Source organism: Protopterus annectens, chromosome 15.part0 (assembly GCF_019279795.1).
Source record: "Protopterus annectens isolate FY-2018-M chromosome 15.part0, PAN1.0, whole genome shotgun sequence".
Taxonomy (NCBI): domain Eukaryota; kingdom Metazoa; phylum Chordata; order Ceratodontiformes; family Protopteridae; genus Protopterus; species Protopterus annectens.
Genome location: NC_056749.1, coordinates 598056239 through 598078227, shown reverse-complemented (window position 1 = coordinate 598078227; position 21989 = coordinate 598056239). Strand labels below are relative to the sequence as shown.

Sequence of the window (21989 nt, the reverse complement as noted above, 5' to 3'; positions counted from 1 at the left end):
CATTGAGGGAAGACTTCCACTGGGAAGGCCAATATTACTCAGATTCCAAGAAAAGACTCAGGGAATTTCTACTGCTCCCCCAGCATAGGCCCCTGGCTATCCCTCCTGTTTTAGATATTTTGGATGATGTGTACGCAGAAGCCAGTCTTAATCCAGATTCTTTACCTCCTGCCCCTGTTAAACCAGACAGGTATTACTGGGTTCCTGATTCTCACCAGTTCCTTTATAAAAGCCATACTGCTGACCCAGAAACAATTTCACAGGGTCCCAAGGGGATAAAGGCCTCTACTGCTAAAAACCCTTTACCTTCAGAGAGAGATTCCAGAGCATTAGAAAGGTGGGGGGAAAAGGTGTATACATCAGCCACTTTAATCATGAGGGCATTAAACTGTCAATTTCATATGTTAAAGTACCAACAGTTTCTGTTATCCCAGCTGAAAAGCAAAATGACAAACAGAACAACCAGATTTGAAAGAGTTGCAAGATTTGTTGCATGGAGCAGAGCAAGTGGGTAAACATGCCTTGCAGTGTGGTTTTGATGCTTTAGAGGTCTCATGTATAGCTGCTGTCACAGGGTCTGTCATACGTAGACATGCTTGGCTTAAAGAGCAAACCTTACCAGATCATGTCAAAGCAAAGTTATTAGATGCAGCACTTCAAAAAGATGTATTTGTTCAGTGTTAAAGCTGAGGAGGTACTAAAGAAAATGGAGGAAAAAGCGAAATCTATGCAAACAGTTAAAGATTTCTTGCAGGTGCAACCTCCACGCTTCAGCAGAAACTGGCCTTCAAAAAATTGGTCCTTTCCAGCCACGGACAGATCTCAAAGGGGCAGATACAGATGCCCAAGGGGTAGAGGACAACCTCAAGGATCTTACAGAGCTAGACAGTGGCAAGCACCAACCCCAAGAGGTGGAGAAAGATAGACCACAGTCATTTAGAAAACAGACACAATGACTTCCCCCTACGCCTGTCAAACAAAGCTATAATGGCAGCACCTTTGGGCTGAAAACTGGCATTCTTTTCAAAAAACTGGCACATTGTTACAAAAGACAAATGGATTCTGGACATTATAGACAGAGGCTACAGGTTCCACTTTCACACCCTTCCAAAAATGAGAGGCTTGCCAAACCTGCCAGAAAATCAATGGGGAGAGGCACAGACAAATTTCCGCGCTCATGGATATGAAAGCAATTCAAGAGGTACCTGCAAAAGAACAAGGTCAAGGTTTTTATTCCAGACTATTTCTGGTACCAAGGAAGGATAAAGATTGGGGACCCATCTTAGACCTGTCCATCCTAAACGCATATCTACAGGTACCAAAATTCAAGATGCTCACACTACAGCAGCTTCTTCCCATGCTGGGCAAGGAGTCTTGGCTGGTAACGATGGACCTCGAGGCATACCTGCATGTTCCTATCAGACAAGATTGCAGAAGATACCTCAGATTTCTTGCAGGTTCAACCCATTACCAATTCTCTGCATTGCCCTTTGGCTTATCTACTGCACCCAGAGTGTTTACGAAATGCCTGGCATCAGTAATTGCCTTCTGCAGACAACAAGGAATACAAATCTACCCATATCTGGATGACTGCCTGATCCAAGCGGACAGCAAGGACATTCTTTTGCAACATCTGGCGTTTGTAATAAAACTGTTAAACTACCTGGGATATACAGTGAACAAATACCTTCTCAACAGATAATTTTCCTGGGTGCCAGCTTAAATACAACCACCCAGATGGCCTATCTCACACCAGACAAATCAGGGCAACTGTCTCAATACTTAAACAAAATGGCAACTTTAACCAAACTAACTGCAAGGAAAGTCCTGCAGGCTCTGGGATTCATGGCATCTTGCATCCTACTGATACCATGTGCAAAGCTGCATATGAGGAAACTACAATGGTACCTAAAAAAACTTATGGTCTCAACACAGCCACAGCTTGGAAACAATTATACCACTCATTCCATGCCTTCAAAAGGAATTTTTGTGGTGGGCTCAAGCATGCCAAAGAAACACAGGTCTCCCTTTCTGTTTACCTCAAGCAACTCAAATCATCACAACGGACACCTCAGACTACGCCTGGGGAGCACACATGGCAGATCAGTGCATTCAGGGAAAATGGTCCCAAAAGAGAAGCACCTACACATCAACCAAAAGGAGATGCTAGCCGTGCAAAATGCTCTAATGACCTTCAAGGACCTACTGAATCCAGGCCAGCTATTGATAAGGACAGACAACACCACAGTCATGTGGTACATAAACAAATGGGGGGGGGGGTTCATTCATACCCCCTGTGCAGGCAAGCCATGACCCTGTGGAACACAGCTCTGGAATTACAAATTCATCTACAGGCACAATTCCTGCCAGGGAAGGAAAACACACTGGCAGACAACTTAAGCAGAATCATGACAGACCCACACGAATGGAAGTTGCATCCTCAAGTCTTCTCAAAGATAACTCGGGCATGGGGACAGCCAGACATAGATCTATTTGCTACCCACAGAAATTACCAGTTGAAAAAATTCTGTTCAAGGACCGATCATCCACAGGCCTGGAAAGTGGATGCACTCTCCTTCAGTTGGACAGCATTGACAGTCTATGTTTTCCCGCCTCTTCCTCTACTGACCAAAGTTCTATTAAAAGCCAGAGCAGAGAGGCCACAAATGTTCTCATTGCTCCACACTGGCCACGACAGCACTGGTATCCTCTCCTAAAGAGCCTGTCACACTCGCCTCCATGGATCCTACCTCTAGTTCCTCTTCTGTTGTCCCAGCACAACTACAAAACCCTTCACAGCCAGCTCAAAACCTTAAATCTAGATGCATGGAGAATACCTTAATTTCCCAACAGACTCTCCTCTCCAAGGAGGTGCAGGATGTCATCTTGGAGGCCAGAAGACCCTCTACTAGAAAAACCTACCCCGCCAAATGGAAACGATTTTGTTCCTGGAATCAAGAAAAGGGCCAGAATCCTTGGGTAATAAATATACCTCAAATTTTACAGTACCTAGCTGAGGTGTTAAACAGTGGCCTTTCCTTCTCCTCCGTCAAGATCCACACTTCAGCCTTTTCTGCACAATACAATACAGATCCTCCTTTATTTTCACATCCTCTAAGGCAGTTCCTCAGAGGGGCAAAAAATATAAAACCCCCACGGAAACCACCAGTCCCAGCTTGGGATCTCAACTTCCTATTGGAAAAGCTGACCCTGCCTCCCTTTGAGCTGGCTTCTTCAACAGAGCTACAATACTTGTCGTGGAAAACAGCCTTCCTTCTGGCTATTACCTCAGCACGCAGGGTTTCGGAGCTACAGGCCCTCATGGCTGTGCAACTATTCATCATTTTCCATCAGGACAGAGTTTCCTTACGAACCAACCCTACCTTCATGCCAAAGGTAGTATCCAGTGTAGCTTTAAATCAGACTATTCAATTACCTACCTTTTATCCAAATCCACAGAACAAAGGAGAAGAGACTACTACATTCCTTGGACATTCACAGACAACTTCGTTATTACTTGTACAGTACAAAGTCATTCAGGAAATCGGAGCAGCTCTGTGTCCTATGCTACAGGTGCTCAAGGAAAGGCTATTTCCAAACAGACAATTTCAAAATGGATAGCCCACTGTATACACTTTTGTTCATTTCATGGGAAATCTGTGCCTGTATACATCAGATCCCACTCCACCAGGGCTACAGCTACCTCTGCAGCTTTCTTCAGGGGGGTCCCTACAAAGGACATTTTGGAAGCATCTACTTGGAGTTCAGTGCACACTTTCTCCAAGCACTACCACCTTCCACTATACTCTAAATCTAGAGTGGGCTTTGCCACAGCAGTCCTGCAGGGCATCCTAGCCCCTCCTAGTTCCACTTAGTACCTACCACCCTTACTTAGCTTTTGGATTCTACCCATCTGTAATGACTGCAGCTGTATGCACGATGAACATAGTACAGTTTTGTACCTACCATAAATGTAGATGTTCGAGTGCTCATACAGCTGCAGTCCAGGTTACCCTCCCTCCATCCCCTCTTAGGACAGGCCTTATGACAAACACCTTTATCATACAACCTATTTGGGGTATTCTTTTATGGTGTATTTGCTTGCAACTACTGTTTTTGATTTATCTACATTGCATGTTTGCATAATATTATGTTTTGCCTTCCTTCTGGGGGCACCTGACATCTGGGGCAAGAAAAACTGAAGAAAATGGCGTCTGTTGCCTCTTTTTATACCCCTGCCGCACTGACTTCAGGGAAGAAGCGACGACAACCGACACCGGACCTAGACTTTGGAATTCGGCCGGCCGAGGACCCGTTTGACAGCAGGATAACCCATTTGTAATGACTGCAGCTGTATGAGCACTCTAACATCTGCATTTGTTAGGTACAAAACTGTGCTTTTCTTAACATTGAAAACAGTTACACTGAGTGTTCTAACCACAGCAAGAAGGGTGTCTGAATTGTAAGCTCTTATAGTGAGTCAATCCTGTATGTTATTTTTCACAGGATTAAGGTTTCTTTGGGAACTAATCATTTTATGCCTAAAGTGGTATCAGAGTTTACTTTAAGCCAGACTATCCATCTCCTGTTTTCTTTTCTGAATCTAAAAATGGGTGAGAGAGGCTATTCCATACACTGGATGTCCACAGACAACTCTGGTACAATCTTGACAGAACTAACTCTTTCAGATCTTTGTATCAGTTCATTTTTTGTGAAGATAAGAAAGGGCAACCTGTATCAAAGCAGACTATTTACAAATGGTTGTATAAGGCTATTTTCTTTTGTTAGTTATCGCAACAAAACTATTCCAGGCAGGATCAAGGCCCACTCTGACAGGTCCTTGACTTCATCTTTGACTTTTTGGAAAGGGGTTGATTTTTGATGTATTCGAGAAGTGGCAACTTGGTACTCTTTACATGCTTTTATAAAGCAGTATAAGCTTGATTCCTTCTGTAGATGTAGATCAAGTTTTGCTAGAACCATTCTTCAGAGGCTCTTGGACTCTTTTTCCACCTTCTAAATGTAGTAAGCTAGGATAGTCTGCCCATATCGTTAGGACTACTGCACTGGTGATAAATATGATGAAAATAGTACAGATGTATATCTTACTATAACAGTAGACGTTCGAATGTTGCTGCAGTATCCCTTCCCTCCTTCCATCACCCTTGTCTTTTGATGTGTTTATAACATGGTGTGAATACTTACATTTTATTTTTTTAGTTCTTAGCATTGTCCATTCAGGGCTAAGCCTTCCTCTCTCTGTTGGCATGAAAACTCTGAAGGACTTCGTGCATAAACTTGTCATTTAGTCAGCTGAGCTGTGAGCTGCCTGACAGCTTGGGTGAGTGGAAGGTGTCCTAAGGCTTTGCAAGCTGGCCAGCTGTTACATCCTTGGCAGGATGTAACCTGTATATCTAAGGCTACTGCAGCAGTAATCATTTGAACATCTGTTATGGTAAGTTTACTTGTTCAACTGTGCTTTTCATTTTCGCTAGCCACAGTCGTTATCACTGTTTTCTGTGGAATACTGCCCACTTTGAGAAGATTGAAGTCTCCCTCCTTGATTGTGATTTGTGCTTTCTTTGTAACCAAGTCACCCTCTTTCCATCCTTCTCTGTTTTTGCATTGATTGCATACCATTGAGTTTTGTCAACTCTGTCTACCACCCTTATTCCTCTTATTTTGTTCCTGTCTCCCCAATTCTTGCTGTACTAAGAATCTGAAAAATGAATGTCTGACTGAGAGAGGAGTTTTTATTAAAGGGGGACCCAGTTCTCAACAATCTGTAGATATTTTTCTCAAAGGCTAGCTGATATAGCAAATACTGGCTTATCTTTTTTTGTCTGGAGATTCTCTCATGTGTGATTAGATAAACTAGTCTGTAGCTTGGTTTTCTTTTCCATGTTTTCTCGATTTATTCTTTGTCAATTCTCACTGCACCCTGTTTACCTTTGCTGCCTGTTCTCAGCATTTCCAATGCCATAAATTAAAACTTCTATATTCCATTTTAATTCTCAGGCAGCTGCAGCCAACAGGCGTTTGAGAGATGCTCTGCAGAAGCGTCAAGAAGCAGCTGAGAAACGCAAAGAAGCTCAGAATCGAGGAATGGAAGGAGTTGCAACAAGAGTAAAGGTATTTCTGATCTGTAGCCTTGAAAGGTGTGGAGTATGTGATGAGCATTAAACAGTGTTGGGCTGCTTGTAATACCTACTACCTAATCATCTGATGAATGGTAACTTATTAGCAAGTCTGTTCATTTTATTTAATAATTTCTTAGTTTGTGGCTTTGATGCGTTTGGTTTAGCACTTCAGATTTCTGAGATGTCAACTGTCCTTATAAACAGGAATGCCACTCTGAACTGCTTACTGTGATATAACCAATTCTCAGTTGTAGATTGTACTGTGTAAAAATCCTTGCCCTTTTTGTTGGCTTGTAATTGCACTTAATGCAACACATACAGTAAGATAATTCATGAGTTGAAGCATTGTGCTGCTATCTTTAACTGCCTAGTATAGGAGTGAGCAACACCCCAGCACCAATGCCAAAGAATGGTACTCAAGCTGATGTTGCTTGGCCCTTCAATCAGGGCTATTCACTCTGTGAAGGATTCCTTTTAGACTTGAGCAGATTTATTATAATTAGTGGAGAGGGTAGGCAGTAACATATGCAGGTGTCTGTCCAAGTATCGTTCACTTTCTCTCTCTCTTCCTGCAGTTTGTCTGCCAAAAAAACTGCAAGAGAATGTCGTGATTTTTAGGAGAAACTGTTTCAAAAAAGGTTGCCTACCCTTAGTGTTGTAGGTGATAGCAGCCTTTTGTTGTCTCTGATTTTTTTTGCTTGAATCTTTTGTATACCAAGTCTTGAGCAGTGTTTGTCACTTCTTGAGTTCTGCAAAATAGCTACTAGTGTCTGATAGTTTTTAATATTGCTCGCATATGCAACTGCATCAAGGGAAAGAAAGGTATTTAATCTTTTCCTTTGCTTGCAAGATCCATGTCGTCTTGAATTCATGAATTGAATTTTTTTTCTTTCATATGTTTAATTTAAAGTTCATTTAAAGGCAGTGAAAAATTAATTTGGCTTTTCAAAAGAGTAATGGCAAAGTGAGGGTTTTTCAGTAAGATCTCTGGAGAGAGTGCCTGAAATTGGAGATCATCCAAGTAAGGAAAAACTTGGATGCCTTGAAGCTTGCAAAGAGCACTCACAGGAGCTAGGCATTCGGTGAATACCCTTTGGGCAGTAGAAAAGACCAAAGGATGAAGCAGAGAAGTGAAAATGCCTTTATCTCCTTTAGCTTCTAGCCTGGAGGCAAAAAAAATCCTAAAGGCGTCCTTCACATCCGATCTTCCAGGAAAGCCAGTTCCTCCTCCCTGGGATCTTAATTTTATTTTGGAGTAATTGACTCTGGCTCTTTTTGAGTGTGCAGCTTCAGCTTCCTTGCAACATTGCTCTTGTAAGACAGTTTGGTTGTTAGCCCTTACTTCAGCCAGATGGGTGAGCTTCAAGCCCTTATAACTTGTCCTAATTTTTTTTTTTTCTTAAGTTCAAGGTGTCCTTGCTTGCTAATACTTTCTGTATGCCTAAGGTGGTGAATTTGTTATCAATCTGTTAATTTATCTACTTTTTTCTCCTTCTGCATGATCTGCAAGTGCAAAGGTGCTACTCACCTTAGATGTACATAGCCCAGATTTTATTTGGATAAGAAAAAGGCTGTCAGGAAATCTGATCAGCTTTTTGTGTCTTTTTATTCCAGGTCTTTGGGGAGGCTGTTTCCACTCAGACAATTTATTCTTGTATTTCTAAAGCTATTTCTAATGTTTTTCACTGTGAAGACTCTTCCTTTCTCTGTTAAAGCTCATTCTACTAGAGCTGTGGCTTCTTCTGCTGCTTTTTTTTTTTCAAAGGCTTGGACACAAACTCCATTCTTGAGCCAGTTACCTGGATTTCAATGCACAATTTGGATGGAATTTCCAGAGCTAGAGCTGGTTTTGCCAATGCAATTCATAGAGAACTCTACAGAACCTTCCTCCTCCCAACTTTCTTTCTGAGCTTTGGCACTCTCCCTTATGTTAAGAATACTGCAATAGTAGAATTAGAAGGGCATAGTGTAGTTGTGTAAAATCTTAACAATGATAGATGTCTTTTTCACTGCTGCAATATTCAATCCCTACCTCCTACCCCCTGGACCTTTCCCTCTTCTTGATGTACTTTTAACCTCTCCATTTCTTTTCCTTGGACTTGAATTCCTCCTGGGGCTTTTGGTTCTGAAGCTGGTACATCCGATTTTATGCCCCATGTCTGCGAGGAGCTTATGTGCCGACATATAGTGTACCTTAGGTGGTAAAAGCATTGGTATACTGGCTGGACATTAGGCCACCCAAGGTGGGGAATTCCCTTATGTTAAGAATACTGCAACAGTGAAGAGGATGACATCTATCGTTATGGTAAGATTTTACACATTTTTACTCCATCTTTGCGTCTGTTTGACACACATTAATGCTGAATAATGGACCGCAGGAGGGTCTTCACTAGTGCACTAATCCTGTTGCAGTGGATATTCTTTTGTATTGACTTTTTCTTTGGATCACTGTTCTGATATCTGGTGGACTGTCAAAATGAAAAGCAGACAATTCCATCCCACTTTTAGTTCTTTGTTTTTTGCGACACTTTTCAGCTACATTTAACACTTAGTATTAATGGATTTCTACTGGGGAGTTTCCTCTATATGAAAAACAAAATCAATCTGGATTGTTCCTATTTTCATCCTGGAAGTAATTTTTCAGCATTTCTTCACATTTTTCAGGAATATCTGTGGGCACAAGATGGCACCCAGGATGAACTGTTGACTTTCAACTGAGTTATCTTCTGGAAGATTTTGTTTAAAGGTCAGTCAGATTACACATTATTGACATGCTATGATGTTCCAGAAACATTTTTAGAGGAACAACTCCTTTGAGCAAAAATGTCACTCTTGATCATTTATCACAGAGGTTCCCTGAAAATCAGTAGGAACCCTGAATCTGGAAATGAAGAAATGAGGGGTTTTACCAGCCCACATTTGACTTGATAGCTGAAAACATATGAAAAGCCATGATCACTGAGGGAGTCTACAGAGCTTTTGTCAGTATTGTCATTTGTGCCTGCTTCTGGGTTTGCCTTTCTTAGAAATTCATATTCATTTTTATGGATATATTGTACAGGAATTCTACAATGATATGTAAACCTTCCATATTACTTCTCCAAATCAAGCTGATTGTGTCTATGAACAAGAGAGATGCCTCTCAGGTTGTACCAGAAACTTATTTCCAGACCCTAATTTCAAGAGCCAAGTTATGACTGGTATGTGCAACTTAAGTTGTGCACCTCTCAGATACCAAATAGATCCCCTGGCTCTGTTCACTATTGCACCTTACTTTCTTGTGTGTTCTCAAATACTGATTAGGAGGAAGATGTTTTGGGAATATTCTTGTGTTTTTTTTCAATGCTAGAGTTTGAAGTATTTCAAATGCCGTCTTCTGAGTACTTCAGAGTGGGTCTGCCTGCCCTTCAGTACCGGAAGTCTTTCTATTTTTAATGTAGAAGGTTTTATTACTTATTCTGCTTTTGAGACTTTGGAAGACTTTTCTGATTTTCAGGAACCTCCTAAATGTCTCTTCTTCCAGTAATACATTCCCCTGTATATTGAATCTGTTTGGAAAGCATAAACAAAAAAGGCAATTATGCCTGTCTCATTGCAATTTCACTACACTGGCTAAAATTCTACTTATTCTTCCCTTGGTGGCTACTGCAAAATGCAGCCATTCTCATACCCAAGTTTGCTAGCCTTTCTTCCTCTGTGTAAGCCTCATCTCTGAGGGCAGTAACACATAAAGTACAGCCTCCAGTCTGTATATTCCAAAGATATTTATCCTAATATTCACTGTTGTAGTCATCACTGCAGGAATTCTTGACTGCAAAAGAGCCTGATGGTTGTCCTGACTTTCGGAACATTTTTCCTTTACTGGTTTGTCTGACTGCTTTTCACTCAGATGTGGACATAACTGGATCTGATGATCTTCATGTTTTACTGTTGCAGTCATCACATTTCGGTTATCCCTGCCAGGGTAGCCCTCAGTCGGCCTGAATACCAGAGGATTTGTATTTCTGCATTGGTTGCTGTCGCTCCAGGACTGACGTCAGGTCATCAGTGGTATAAAAACAGGCAGCCAATGCCATTACACCAGTCTTTCTTGCCGGGTTGCCCGAAGCAGAAGCAATTCGCACGAGTGCCGGTCGGCCGCTACCTGAGTTTTTCGTTTCCAAATTGAAGTTGAAGTCTTCTAAAGCCAAGTACCCCATTGGGGATCCTTTTTCTTGCTCTAACCGATGTCAGAAAAAGTTAACAATTGTCTCTCCAGTGGAAAGCAAATACCACACAGGGACTTTCATTCCTACTGCGTCACTTGTTTAGGCCCAGACCACGACATCCCCCGCTGTCTCATCTGTGCTTTGTTCAACACCAGAACTATATGTCAGGCCCTTATTGTAGCTAGATAATTTTGCTCCGTCTTCTACTTCTGATATGGCTTCAGTAAGCCATCCGACAACCGATCTTCCAAAAAAATGTAAGACTAAAGACAGAGACAGACCGCAGAGGTCCAAAGCTGCTGACGATGCTTCCATTAAGCTAGTCAGTTCTCTGGTCCTCCGTGAGAGACTTTTGCAGCCCCTGATGCCAGTTTGTGGATTCACAGGCCACTACCGAGACCCTTTCGGAGTCCGGTATGCCACGAGACTCTTCTTTCGACTAAGGATCCTGCGGATGTCTCTACCTTGAATGGGTCTGGAGCCGCTGAGCAGGCACCGGCTTCCGATTAAGTACTTTGTACTACCGATACTAGTGACAGACCGACTGATTTCCCATTTACAGTTCTTTCGAAAACTACCGAGTTTCTAAGGCCCAGGGTACGAACCACACCCAAACAAACGATGACCCAAGCTCAGGCCCCCTGCTTCCTTGTGTCAGTCTCAAATGCTTAAAATGGCAGAAGACCTTATAATGCTTATCAGGGTAAGCCCAGACTACCCCTTCCAAAAGAGAGAGACTTGTCCCCACTAGTTTTATCTGAACAGAAGTCCGATGACTCTGATGCATCTGAATATGAAGATATGCAACCCTCCTCTGCATATGAGGATTCTGATGCAGAGGAATTCATCCCTTCAGCCTCTCCACCCGTGGACTTTTCCTTTGGGGAACCCTGCATACTTTAAGGGAGCATTTCCAAAGGGGATGTCAAGACTTTCCTTAGTCAAAAGAGACTCTGGGAATTCTTCGATCTTCCACAGCACAGACCTCTGGCCATTCCTCCTGTCCTGAATATTTGTGGATGATGTTTTTATGGAATCCATTCTGACCCCTGACATCCTCCCTCCGGCTCCCAGGAAACCTGACAGGTGCTATAGAGTCCCTGATTCTCACAAATTTCATTTCAACAATCCTACTGCTGACCCCAAGGTCATCTCTCAAGGACCTAAAGGAATTAAAGCAACTTCAGCTAAGAATCCCACCCCCTCAGATAGGGATTCCCGAGCATTAGTCAGATTGGGTAAAAAAGTATACACCTCTGCTACTTTTGCTATTACAGCATTAAATTGCCCGAGCCATGTGCTGAATTATCAGCAACATACCATGGAGCTCCTCAAAGAAAAGATACCTTCTTTCCTTGCTTGTGCAGAAAATATAGTTACAAGAGTTGATGCATTCTGCAAGTCAAGTGACTTACCAAAAATGTCGATGTTTGAGTGTATTCACTGTTGCAGTCCCGATTTTTCTCCCTCCATCCCCCTTGTCTCTGTCTCTCTCCCCTTACAAGACATTTTTTGGTATTTACTTTCTTCTGGTGGTGGTCTTCCACCATAACCTAGCTCCTTATTGGGTGCTCCTGACAGGGCAAGAAAAACTGATGTAATGACGTTAGCTGCCTGTTTTTATACCACTGACGACCTGACGTCAGTCCTGGAGCGACAGCAACTGTCGCAGAAATACTAAGCCTCTGGTATTCGGGCCGAATGAGGACTACCCTGGCAGGGATGAACCGAATGTGATGACTGCAACAGTGAATACACTTTAACATCTACATTTATAAGTGTACACAACTGTACTTTTTGTCGTTTTCATTCTTCCTCCTCAATGAGTCTAGGATCTGATCGTCAGATCAGACTCTGACGCATTTACAAGACATAGGCTCTGAATTTCGAGTTCCTCCCTCTACCCATAATGCTGTCTTATCCCCAACTCCTCAGATCTCATTTGCCACCATTGTGTCAGTATGTAGATCTGATCTTGCAGTGAGAGTGAATTTTTTCTTAAAACTTATTCGCTTTGGATGGTCTGTCCTTTAATATTTAAACAGTAAAAAATTTAGTTACTGTGTTCTTCTCTCCACCCTCTTTTTGATATTTAGCAAGGCGTCTGCATTAGGGTGTGTGCTTTCGCACTCTGTCTGCCTTACTTCCTTTAGTGCCGGTTAGGCACATCCAATATCCCTAGCACAGTTAATATACCAAAAATATATATATTTTTTCTGTATTTAGGTGTGCATATTTAAACTGTTTTGCCAGCTTAGTGTGTGTGTACCCCAGGTAGAGTGTAGTTCTTACTCGCTTATTTCTTGAGTTTTTTCTAGTACAGTTCTGTACTGGTGTTGTAGACATCTTAAAAGCCCACTGGTTTCAAGAAATGCACTTTTTGTGGGCAGAAGATCCCTCATTCGGATGCCCCCAAGAAATGCGTTTACTGCCTGGAGCCTGAGCATCTGAAGTCAGCCTGTGATATATGCATCACTTTTAACCCCAGTGCCATCTCTGACTGGTGCAATAAGTTAATAATGGGGCTTACTCCTAGCCTCCTCCTCTTCTCCTGGGCCCCAACCCCCTTCTAAATCTCATCATGGCTAGAGTTACAGAAGTCACTGAGGGCTTCATCGGTGCCTCCTCAAAAACTTAAGACTTGAGATTCAACCTCCTCAGATCCATAAGGGGTCTCTGGATCTGACAGGCATGATAACCATTACCTTTTCTCTTGTACCATCCACCACCTACTCTGATCCCAGACCCTTGAATCCAACAGCTAGGATCCGGTCACCAGAATTTGTGTTGAAGCCTGTTTCTCTGGCTCTACCTTTGAAATTGAAACTCCTAAGAAGCATTCCAGGCCTGCATCCGCTGCATCATCCAGATCCTTTAGGAGCTTGACTGAGACAGATATGGACAGGATGAACAGTCTCCTCCTTCGATCCGACCTATGGTCTCTGTGTCCCTGGATTCAGCATCCCCGAGAGAGTCGGCGTCTGATCTGAGGAAGTTCCCTTCCTTGATTCCAATGGTTTCCCTGACCAACCCTACTCCATTACCTTCAGATCAGAGCAGGTCTGTGATCCAGGAAGTCTGTCTCTGGTCTGAGGGGTTGAGTTCAGCTCCTACTTTGTCGGATCCATCCCCTTGGTGCATCAGCTCTTGACAGCTCAGGTTAGATTCTCTTCAGAAGGCTCAGATCTGGGGACAGCCATGACCTCCCACCCTTGGTGGCCTTGGCTCAGAGGAGGAGGGGAGAGGAAACCTCGGGTCTGTCAGCCTTTCAGGTGGTAGAAGAGGGCCTTCTCTTTGCTTAGAGACCCATCAATCTCGTATCTCAGATCCTACCCCTCATCTGGTCTGAAGTCTGAACCCATCAGTTCTTCTTTTGAAGGTCAACCAACTCGGGAAACCTCCACACTCATTCCCCAGAGGGGTTCCTTCCTCCTTTTGATGCCTTCCCTGAGCACCCCACTGAGGAGATTCCACAGACGAAAACATGCAAGAGGTGGTACATAAGCTCCCCTAAGGAGTCTCTCTTGGAAGATGTTTGTTTTTGATGAGGGAGAAGGATCCTGGACCCTCACGATCGCCATCTGATGATATCTCCTTTGGGGATAGCCTGGAAATCTTGAAGCAGAAGGGGGGCTGGTCTTCCCAAACACCTTCAAAGAAATCTGTGTTCCTGGCAGCTTTTTGGGGCTTGCCTATCTATGTCTTGGGTGACCCTTCCCCCCCAGGGATGACCTTATTGATCTAGTTTCCTCTTGGCTTGTAAAGATCTGGACACTGTTGAGCCCATTCCCAAATGCCTGGATACATTTTTAGTTACTACTTCAGACAAGCCCCATTGGAGTAAGGGTTCCCTTTTGATACCATAGTTGTGGCAGCAGCCACTAAGAAGGAGATAGCTGAGCAGAGCTCTTCTGTCCATCCACTGACCAGGGAGTCCAGAACAATGAACAGATTTGGAAAGCGCATCAACACCTCAGCCACATTCACACTGAGGCTGTTAAATTACTTGGCACATTTTACTCTCTTAGAGAGATTTGATCAAGGAGCTTTCAAACTCTGAGTCCATGTCTGCAGCAGATCTCAAAAAGGTTTCTCCTCAGTTAGCTGTACTTTTTGCCATCTCATCGATGAGGCTCATCTCCCACACAGTGGAGGGTGCTTCATAAGCAGCTGGTTCAGGCATAGTCGATGTTCTTCGTCTTCCCTTGCTGCAGTCCTGACAATTGGGTATAGTCCGCGTCCCAGTCGGCCCGAATACCAGAGTATAAGGCTGACGTCGGTCATGGCGCCTTAGACTGACGCCAGTACGCCAGGGTACTAATGCGCATGACCGACGCCATTTCCTCAGTCTTTTTTGCCGCATGGTCCGATGCAGAAGCAATTTTGCGAGTGCAGGTTGGCGTTCTGAGATTTTCCGAAACCGGAGTTTCAGACCGAGTACAGAGTTGGCTAAGTACCCGCTAGAACATTTTGGTTTTTCTTGCCTCAGTATATTACCGGATGTCAGAAAAGTGAATAACTGTATTTCTTGTGGGAAGCAGATACCGCATAGGGATTATCATACATTGTGTATACCTTGTTTAGGGCCTGAACACGACGTTGTTGGTTGCCGCTCTTGTGCTAGATTTAATAAGCGCACTATTAAGAGGAGGCTTGATTGTGCTAGGTTAGTGTTTGGGAAGCGTTGCAATTATACTATGCCGCCGGATGCTCCGGCCTGCTTCCTCTAAGAAGCGCAAGGACAAAACAGTGAAGTCTAGGGTGAGGAACCGCAGTCCCGGACGTCGCTCCTTTAGAAGGCTCAGGGGAGCCAGAGGTTTTGCCAGGAGTCTCTATGGAGTCTCAGGCAGATACTTTACTGTTACAGGATGTGCCCTCTCAGGAAGTAGGCCAGGCTGAGGGGCTTCTCAGGTAACTGTTCTTCCCTCTCTTCCCAAGGTAGTTAGGGCCTCTCCTTCTGTTTCCAGAGCTTCTTTTAGAGGAAGGCCAACTTCAGCTTCTGTAGGGGCTTCTCCTAGCATTTCGGTTCTGTGCCTAAGAAACATATGCTTAAAATGGTTGAAGATTTGATTACTCTGATTAGAGGTTCTATGCCCCCACCTGATAAGAGGCCTAGGGTGGAACAGGAGTTTGATAGTTTTGAACAGTGTTCACAGGCTTCAGAGTCTTCTGTGGAAGACTTGCAAGAGTTTCCTGCTTATTCTGATTCTGATGTGGATGATTCCACTCCTTCAGCTTCTCCTCCTGAGGATTTTTCATTTTCAGAGACTCTTCACTCCATGAGGGAGCACTTTAAATGGGAAGGCCAAGATTACTCTGACTCCAGAAAAGGCTTAGGGAATTCTTGTTTTGCCTCAGCATAGGCCCTTAGCTATTCCTCCTGTGTTGAATGTGGTGGAGGATGTTTTGCAGAGGCTTCTCTGAACCCTGATTCCTTGCCTCCTGCTCCTGTTAAGCCTGATAGGTATTATAGGGTGCCCAAGCTCATAAGTATTTGTTTAAGAGTCCCAGGGCGGACCCAGAAACTGTTTCTCAGGGGCCTAAAGGTGTTAAAGCTTCTGTTGTTAAAAATCCTGTCCCTCTGATAAAGAGGCAAGGGCTTTGGATAGGTGGGGTAAGAAAGTATATACTTCTTCCACTCTAGCCATGAGGGCGTTGAATTGTCAATTTCATATGCTGAAATATCAGAATTATCTCCTTTCACAATTGAAATCTAAGGTGGATGCTTTGGCGGAAGGTATTGAGTGTAAAGAATTGCTGGATTTGGTTCATGTGTCTGAACAAGTGGGTAAGCATTCTTTGCAGTGTGGTTTTGATGCTGTTCAGGCCTCCTCGAGGGTGGCTGCTACTAGTTCTGTTCTTCGCAGACATGCATGGTTGAAGGATCAGAATTTAGCTGAGCATGTTAAGACCAGGATTTTGGATGCTCCTTTACAGTCTGATGTGTTGTTTGGACCGCCTGTGGAAGCAGTTTTAAAGAAAATGGAGGACAAAGCTAAGTCTATGCAGACTGTTAAAGATTTTGCAGGTGCAGCCTCCGAGTTTAGTAGAAATTGGCCTGCTAAGGGGTGGACATATCCTGCTTATGGTTCCCAGTCTAGGGTAGATCTAGACGTGGTAGGGCAGGGCTCAAGGTTCTGCTTAGGCCTAGATCAGACAGTTCACCTGCTCAGACTTCTGGTGAGGGCAGGGGTCAGTCCTTTCTGTAAGCAGACCCAATGACCTGCCTTTTCAGCTGCCAGTGGACTCTCGCCTGGCAGCTCCTTTGAGGAAGATTGTCTCTTTTCAAAGAAAATTGGGATTTAATCACTCAAGACAGATGGGTGCTGGATATCATTCATCACGGGTACAGATTTTATTTCCACACAATGCCCCTTTCAAAGGCATGCCAGATGTTCCTCCTCCACAAAGAAAAGAGGCTCTCAAGCAAGTTTCTCAGTTACTCCAGATAGGGGCTATTCAGCCAGTCCCTGTATCAGAAAGGGGCTTCGGATTTTATTCTCGCCTGTTCCTAGTACCAAAGAAGGGGAACACGTGGAGACCAATTTTGGATTTATCTATCCTCAACACTTATCTGGACATTCCCAAGTTCAAGATGTTGACGTTACAGCAACTGTTACCTCTGCTGGGCAAGGATCACTGGATGGTAACTTTGGATCTCAATGAAGCTTACCTTCATGTGCCCATAAGGCTAAGTTGCAGAAAGTATCTGCGGTTTCGAACTGGAGATTTTCATTATCAGTTCTCTGCATTGCCCTTTGGCTTATCTACTGCCCAGAGTATTCACAAAGGTTCTGGCTCCAGTGATAGCTTACTTCAGGCTTCAAGGCATTCAAATTTATCCTTACTTGGACGACTGCCTGATTCTGGCTCAAGAAAAGGAACACCTTCTACAGCATCTGGAATATGTCATAGCAGTGCTAAGATGCCTAGGGTATTCTGTGAACGAAATAAAGTCCAGTCTAGTACCCTCTCAAGACATGTGCTTTCTGGGTGTGAGACTGAATACAGCAGCCCAGATGGCCTTTTAACCCCGGACAAACAAAAGAGTCTGTCACTTTACTTCCATCAACTATCTCATCAGTCCGTGCTGACTGCAAGGACAGTCCTTCAAGCATTAGGGTTCATGGCATCTTGTATTCTAGTGCTTCCCAATGCCAAACTGCATATGAGGAAGCTGCAATGGTATCTCAAAATGTATGGACACAGCACTGCCAAGATTTGGACACTGTCATTCAAATAATACCTTGCCTTCAAAAGGAATTCTTGTGGTGGGCTCAGGAATGTCACCTAAACAAGGGACTCTCTGTGACCCGGCCAGAGGCGAGTCAGATTTTAACGACAGATGCCTCGGACACTGCTTGGGAGCTCATCTAAATGGAAAGTGGATACAAGACAAGTGGCCTGCCAGACTACAGCATCTACATATCAACATGAAGGAGATGTTAGCAGTCCAGTTTGCATTGATGGCGTTCAAGGAGTTACTTCTTCCAGGGCAGGTGTTGATTCTGACAGACAACACAACTGTCATGTGGTACATCAACAAGCAAGGGGGAACACATTCTTATCCTCTATGCAGGCAAGCAATGATTTTATGGGAGACTGCGTTAAGCCTGCAACTGACTCTTCAGGCAAGGTTTCTGCCAGGAGCACAGAACTCCTAGCAGATGTATTAAGCAGACAAATCATGGATCCCCACGAGTGGAAACTGGATCTTCATGTATTTCAGAAATTGACAGTGTCATGGGGAACTCCAGACATAGATCTGTTCGCTTCTCCACTAAACCACCAGCTGCCAAAGTATTGCACAAAGGGGTTTCATCTCACAGCTTGGAAAGTGGATGCTCTGTCTTTCAGTTGGAAAAACCTTCATGTCTATGCCTTTCCACCTCTACCTCTTCTTCCAAAGGTATTACTAAAGGTCAGACAGGACAGGCCAAGGATGATTTTGATAGCTCCAGATTGGCCTCGACAACACTGGTACCCACTTCTAAGGAGTCTTGTAAAGAAGCCTTCATGGCCTTTACCTCTGATTCCTCATTTATCTCAGAAGGACGGTCATCTGCTCAATGTCAAGCTTCAATCTCTTCATCTCACAGCTTGGCATATTCTGTGTTGAAGCATGGTAGGTCTCAGCTTCCTCAACAAGTTTTAAATGTAATTATGGAAGCTAGAAGGCCTAGTACTAGGAGAGTGTACGCAGAAAAATGGAAGAGATTTTTATTTTGGAGTACAGCTAAGAATTTGGAGATTTCAGAGCCTAATTTGAGTGTGGCTCTTCAATATCTTACTGAATTATTGGACAAAGGTTTGTCCTTCTCTTCCATAAAGATTCATGCTGCAGCAATTTCAGCTCACTATGATTGTGACCCACCTTTGTTTTCGCATCCTTTGTTCAAGCAGTTTCTTAGAGGGCAAAGAATATAAGACCCCACGTAGAGCTCCTACTCCTGCTTGGGATCTCAATTTTGTGTTGGAAAAACTTACTCTACAACCTTTTGAGCCTGCAGCTACTGCTGAATTGAAATATTTGTCATGGAAGACTGCTTTTCTGTTGGCTATTACTTCTGCAAGAAGGGTGTCTGAGTTGCAGGCCCTTATGGCAGTAGAGCCCTTTTGATTTTCCATAAGGACAGGGTATCATTACGCACTAATCCTTCCTTTATGCCTAAGGTGGTTTCTAGTGTGGCTTTAAACCAAACTATTCATTTGCCTACGTTTTTGCAGATCCTCAAAATAAAGGGGAAAAGATTTTGCACACTTTAGATGTACACAGGCAATTGCGTTATTATTTGAGCAGGACTAAAGATTTTAGGCAGTCTCAGCAGTTACTTGTTTCTTTGCTTTGAGTTCACAGGGCAAGCCTGTGTCAAAACAAACTATTTCTAGGTGGATTGGCTTTTGCATTGCATTTTGTTATTCCCATCATGGCAAAGAGGTTCCAGCTGGGATTAGGCCTCATTCCACTAGGGCTACTGCCACTTCAACAGCATTTCTAAGGGGTGGCAACTAAGGATATTCTGGAAGCAGCTACTTGGAGTTCAGTGCATACTTTCTCTAGGCATTATCACCTGCCTATATACTCTAAGACTAGAGCTGGTTTTGCCACAGCTGTTTTACAAGGCATGTTGTCAGCTCCTGCTACTTTATAATTTGCCAGCCTCCCTTACCTCTGCTTTGGGATTCTACCCAATTGTCAGGACTGCAGCAAGGGAAGACGAAGAACATAGTACAGTTTTGTACCTACCATAAATGTAGATGTTCGAGGATTCCCTTGCTGCAGTCCAATTTACCCTCCCTCCTTCCCCTCTGTGTTTCAGGGTGGTTGTGTAGGTGAGTTTACATGCTTATATTTTGTGTATATATTACTGTATATATTGTACATGTTTTTGGTGCAGGTTGTTTTTGGGACTTGTCTTTTTGGGTCTTCTGACATCTGGGGCAAGAAAAGACTGAGGAAATGACGCCGGTCATGCGCATTAGTACCCTGACGTACTGACGTCAGTCTAAGGCGCCATGACCGACGTCAGCCTTATACTCTGGTATTCGGGCCGACTGGGACGCGGACTATACCCAATTGTCAGGACTGCAGCAAGGGAATCCTCGAACATCTACATTTATGGTAGGTACAAAACTGTACTTTAGGAGACATGCTCTGATGAGGCTATGCGACTTTGTGGAACCTTTCAAGGTGTCTCTCGTTAATGCCCCCTTAGATATGGATCCTCCTCATGCGGGCAATCAGTGAAAGGTGCGCTCACCTGTAGCAAGCAGGAGGGAAAGATCCTGTCTGCCATTGGAATCAAGTTTTCTACCCCTTAACTAACATTTTGTAAAAAACAGCACTGTGGAAGAAAGTGTGTTTCTAAACGTTTCTGGGACCTTTTCTAGACCTGCATGGGGACCCTTCCTCCAGAGGCAGAGGAGGAGGTTTCAATGGCAGACATTGTCCCAGAGGCAGGGGGTCCAGAAAACTAGGGCTTCAAAGACTTCTCTTGATAGGCTCTATCAGTGTTACTGAATCATTGCCTGACTGTCCAGTTCTGGAGGCAGTCGAGCGTCATTACTCTTTGCACCTGGACAAATATTACAAAAATGTGTGGGTGCTAGAAATCATATCCAGAGGTTACTACACACCCTTTTTGTTTCCAACTCCTTTCCAAAGGAAGAAACTCCAACATTTCACCCAGTCGGAAGGAAACACGTAGCCCAAGAAGTACAATATCTGCTACAAAAGAGTCATGCAGGAGGACCCACTCGAACAGATAAGATTCAGAGCTTAGTCCTGCTTTTTTATTCCCAAAGAAAACAGGGAATCCAAGACCAGTTCTGGATCTAAGCAATTTGAGTCAGTATGTAAAGAAGTAATAGTTCCGAATGGTTATGATTCAATCCATCCTGCCTTTTCTGCACAAGGCTGATTTAATGTGCTCTCCAGGATGTGTACTATCACATCAAAATAGACAGCGTTCCAGGAGATACCTACACTTTTGGCTGGGAGCCAGTCACTATCAATACAGAACACTGCCTTTTGGACTCGCCACTGCCCCCCAGGTTTTTGCCAAATGCATGACAGTCGTGGAAGCTAACCTGAGACTCAAAAGATTCCAGGTGTTACCCTATCTTGACAATTGACTAATCACCACCCCATCCAGGCATCAACTGCCAAAAGCCAGGGATTACTTGCTTTAGATCTCCGGCTCCCTATGCATTGCAATAAGTTTTGTCAAATCAAAGCAAACTCCTGTACAGATTCTGGAATTTATAGGAACTTAACTGGTTATTACAACTCAAGTGGCATCATTACCTCTTCATTGCATCACATCTTTGACAAATCAGGTGGGAGACTTAATGTCTTGTCCAGCCTCTTCAGCAGAACTAGTGATGTTATGGGATCCTATATCGCCTACATTCATAACTGATGGGTTCCGACTCGGCCACTATATACTAGAACGAAATCTCTAATTGGCTGGGCTACCCCTTATCCCAGAATGCACCACGCCTGCTTCCCCAGATCTCATTTGCCGCTTTTCAAGCTAGACGTGGTCTCGACTTGGCTGGAGCTAAGTGGGTTTTTTTTAATTACTTTTTGGTCTTTTGACCTAGGGTTTTCTTCACAAATTTAACAAACAGCTGTTTTAACAGCTTTACGTGTGTGTGTGAACCTGTTTTTTGGTTGTTGGTATTTTTTCTACTTACCGGGCAAGGCCCGTTTTAGTTAGAGGGCCCTTGCCCTTATTTGTGTGTGGGTGTGTTGATTTTGTCTCTGCTGTACATCCTGATTTATCGGGCTAAGCCCGTTTAAGTTAGAGGGCTTCTGCCCATTTTGTGTTCTGTATCTCGGGCCAGTCCCGTTTTGAGTCAAAGGGCTCGTGCCCTACTTTAAGGTTTGATTTTCGTTGTGGGAGTTAGTTGTGTGATAGGATTTCGAAAGAGCAGAAGTCTGGTTTTAAAAAGTGCACCAAGTGCAACTACAAAATGTCTCTTACTGATAGCCATGCTGTTTGCGTATATTGTTTAGGACCGAAACATTTGTAGGAAACATGTAGTGTTTGTCATGCTTTTTCCTCTAGGGTCCTTCAAGAATGAAAAAAATAAATATCCTTAAGGGCCTTATTAAGCCCTCCTTTGAGGAAGCTTT

At 43.7% G+C, this 21989-nt stretch overlaps 1 protein-coding gene across 1 annotated transcript in view; it reads left to right on the top strand.

The window, feature by feature from the left end:
- KIF4A (kinesin family member 4A) overlaps positions 1-21989 on the top strand; it is a gene marked incomplete in the record, with an annotated part of 2786372 nt that overhangs the window by 1527139 nt on the left and 1237244 nt on the right. The window contains 1 exon segment of the mRNA XM_044057419.1: positions 6019-6132. Within this exon segment, the coding sequence (XP_043913354.1) occupies positions 6019-6132 (114 nt within the window).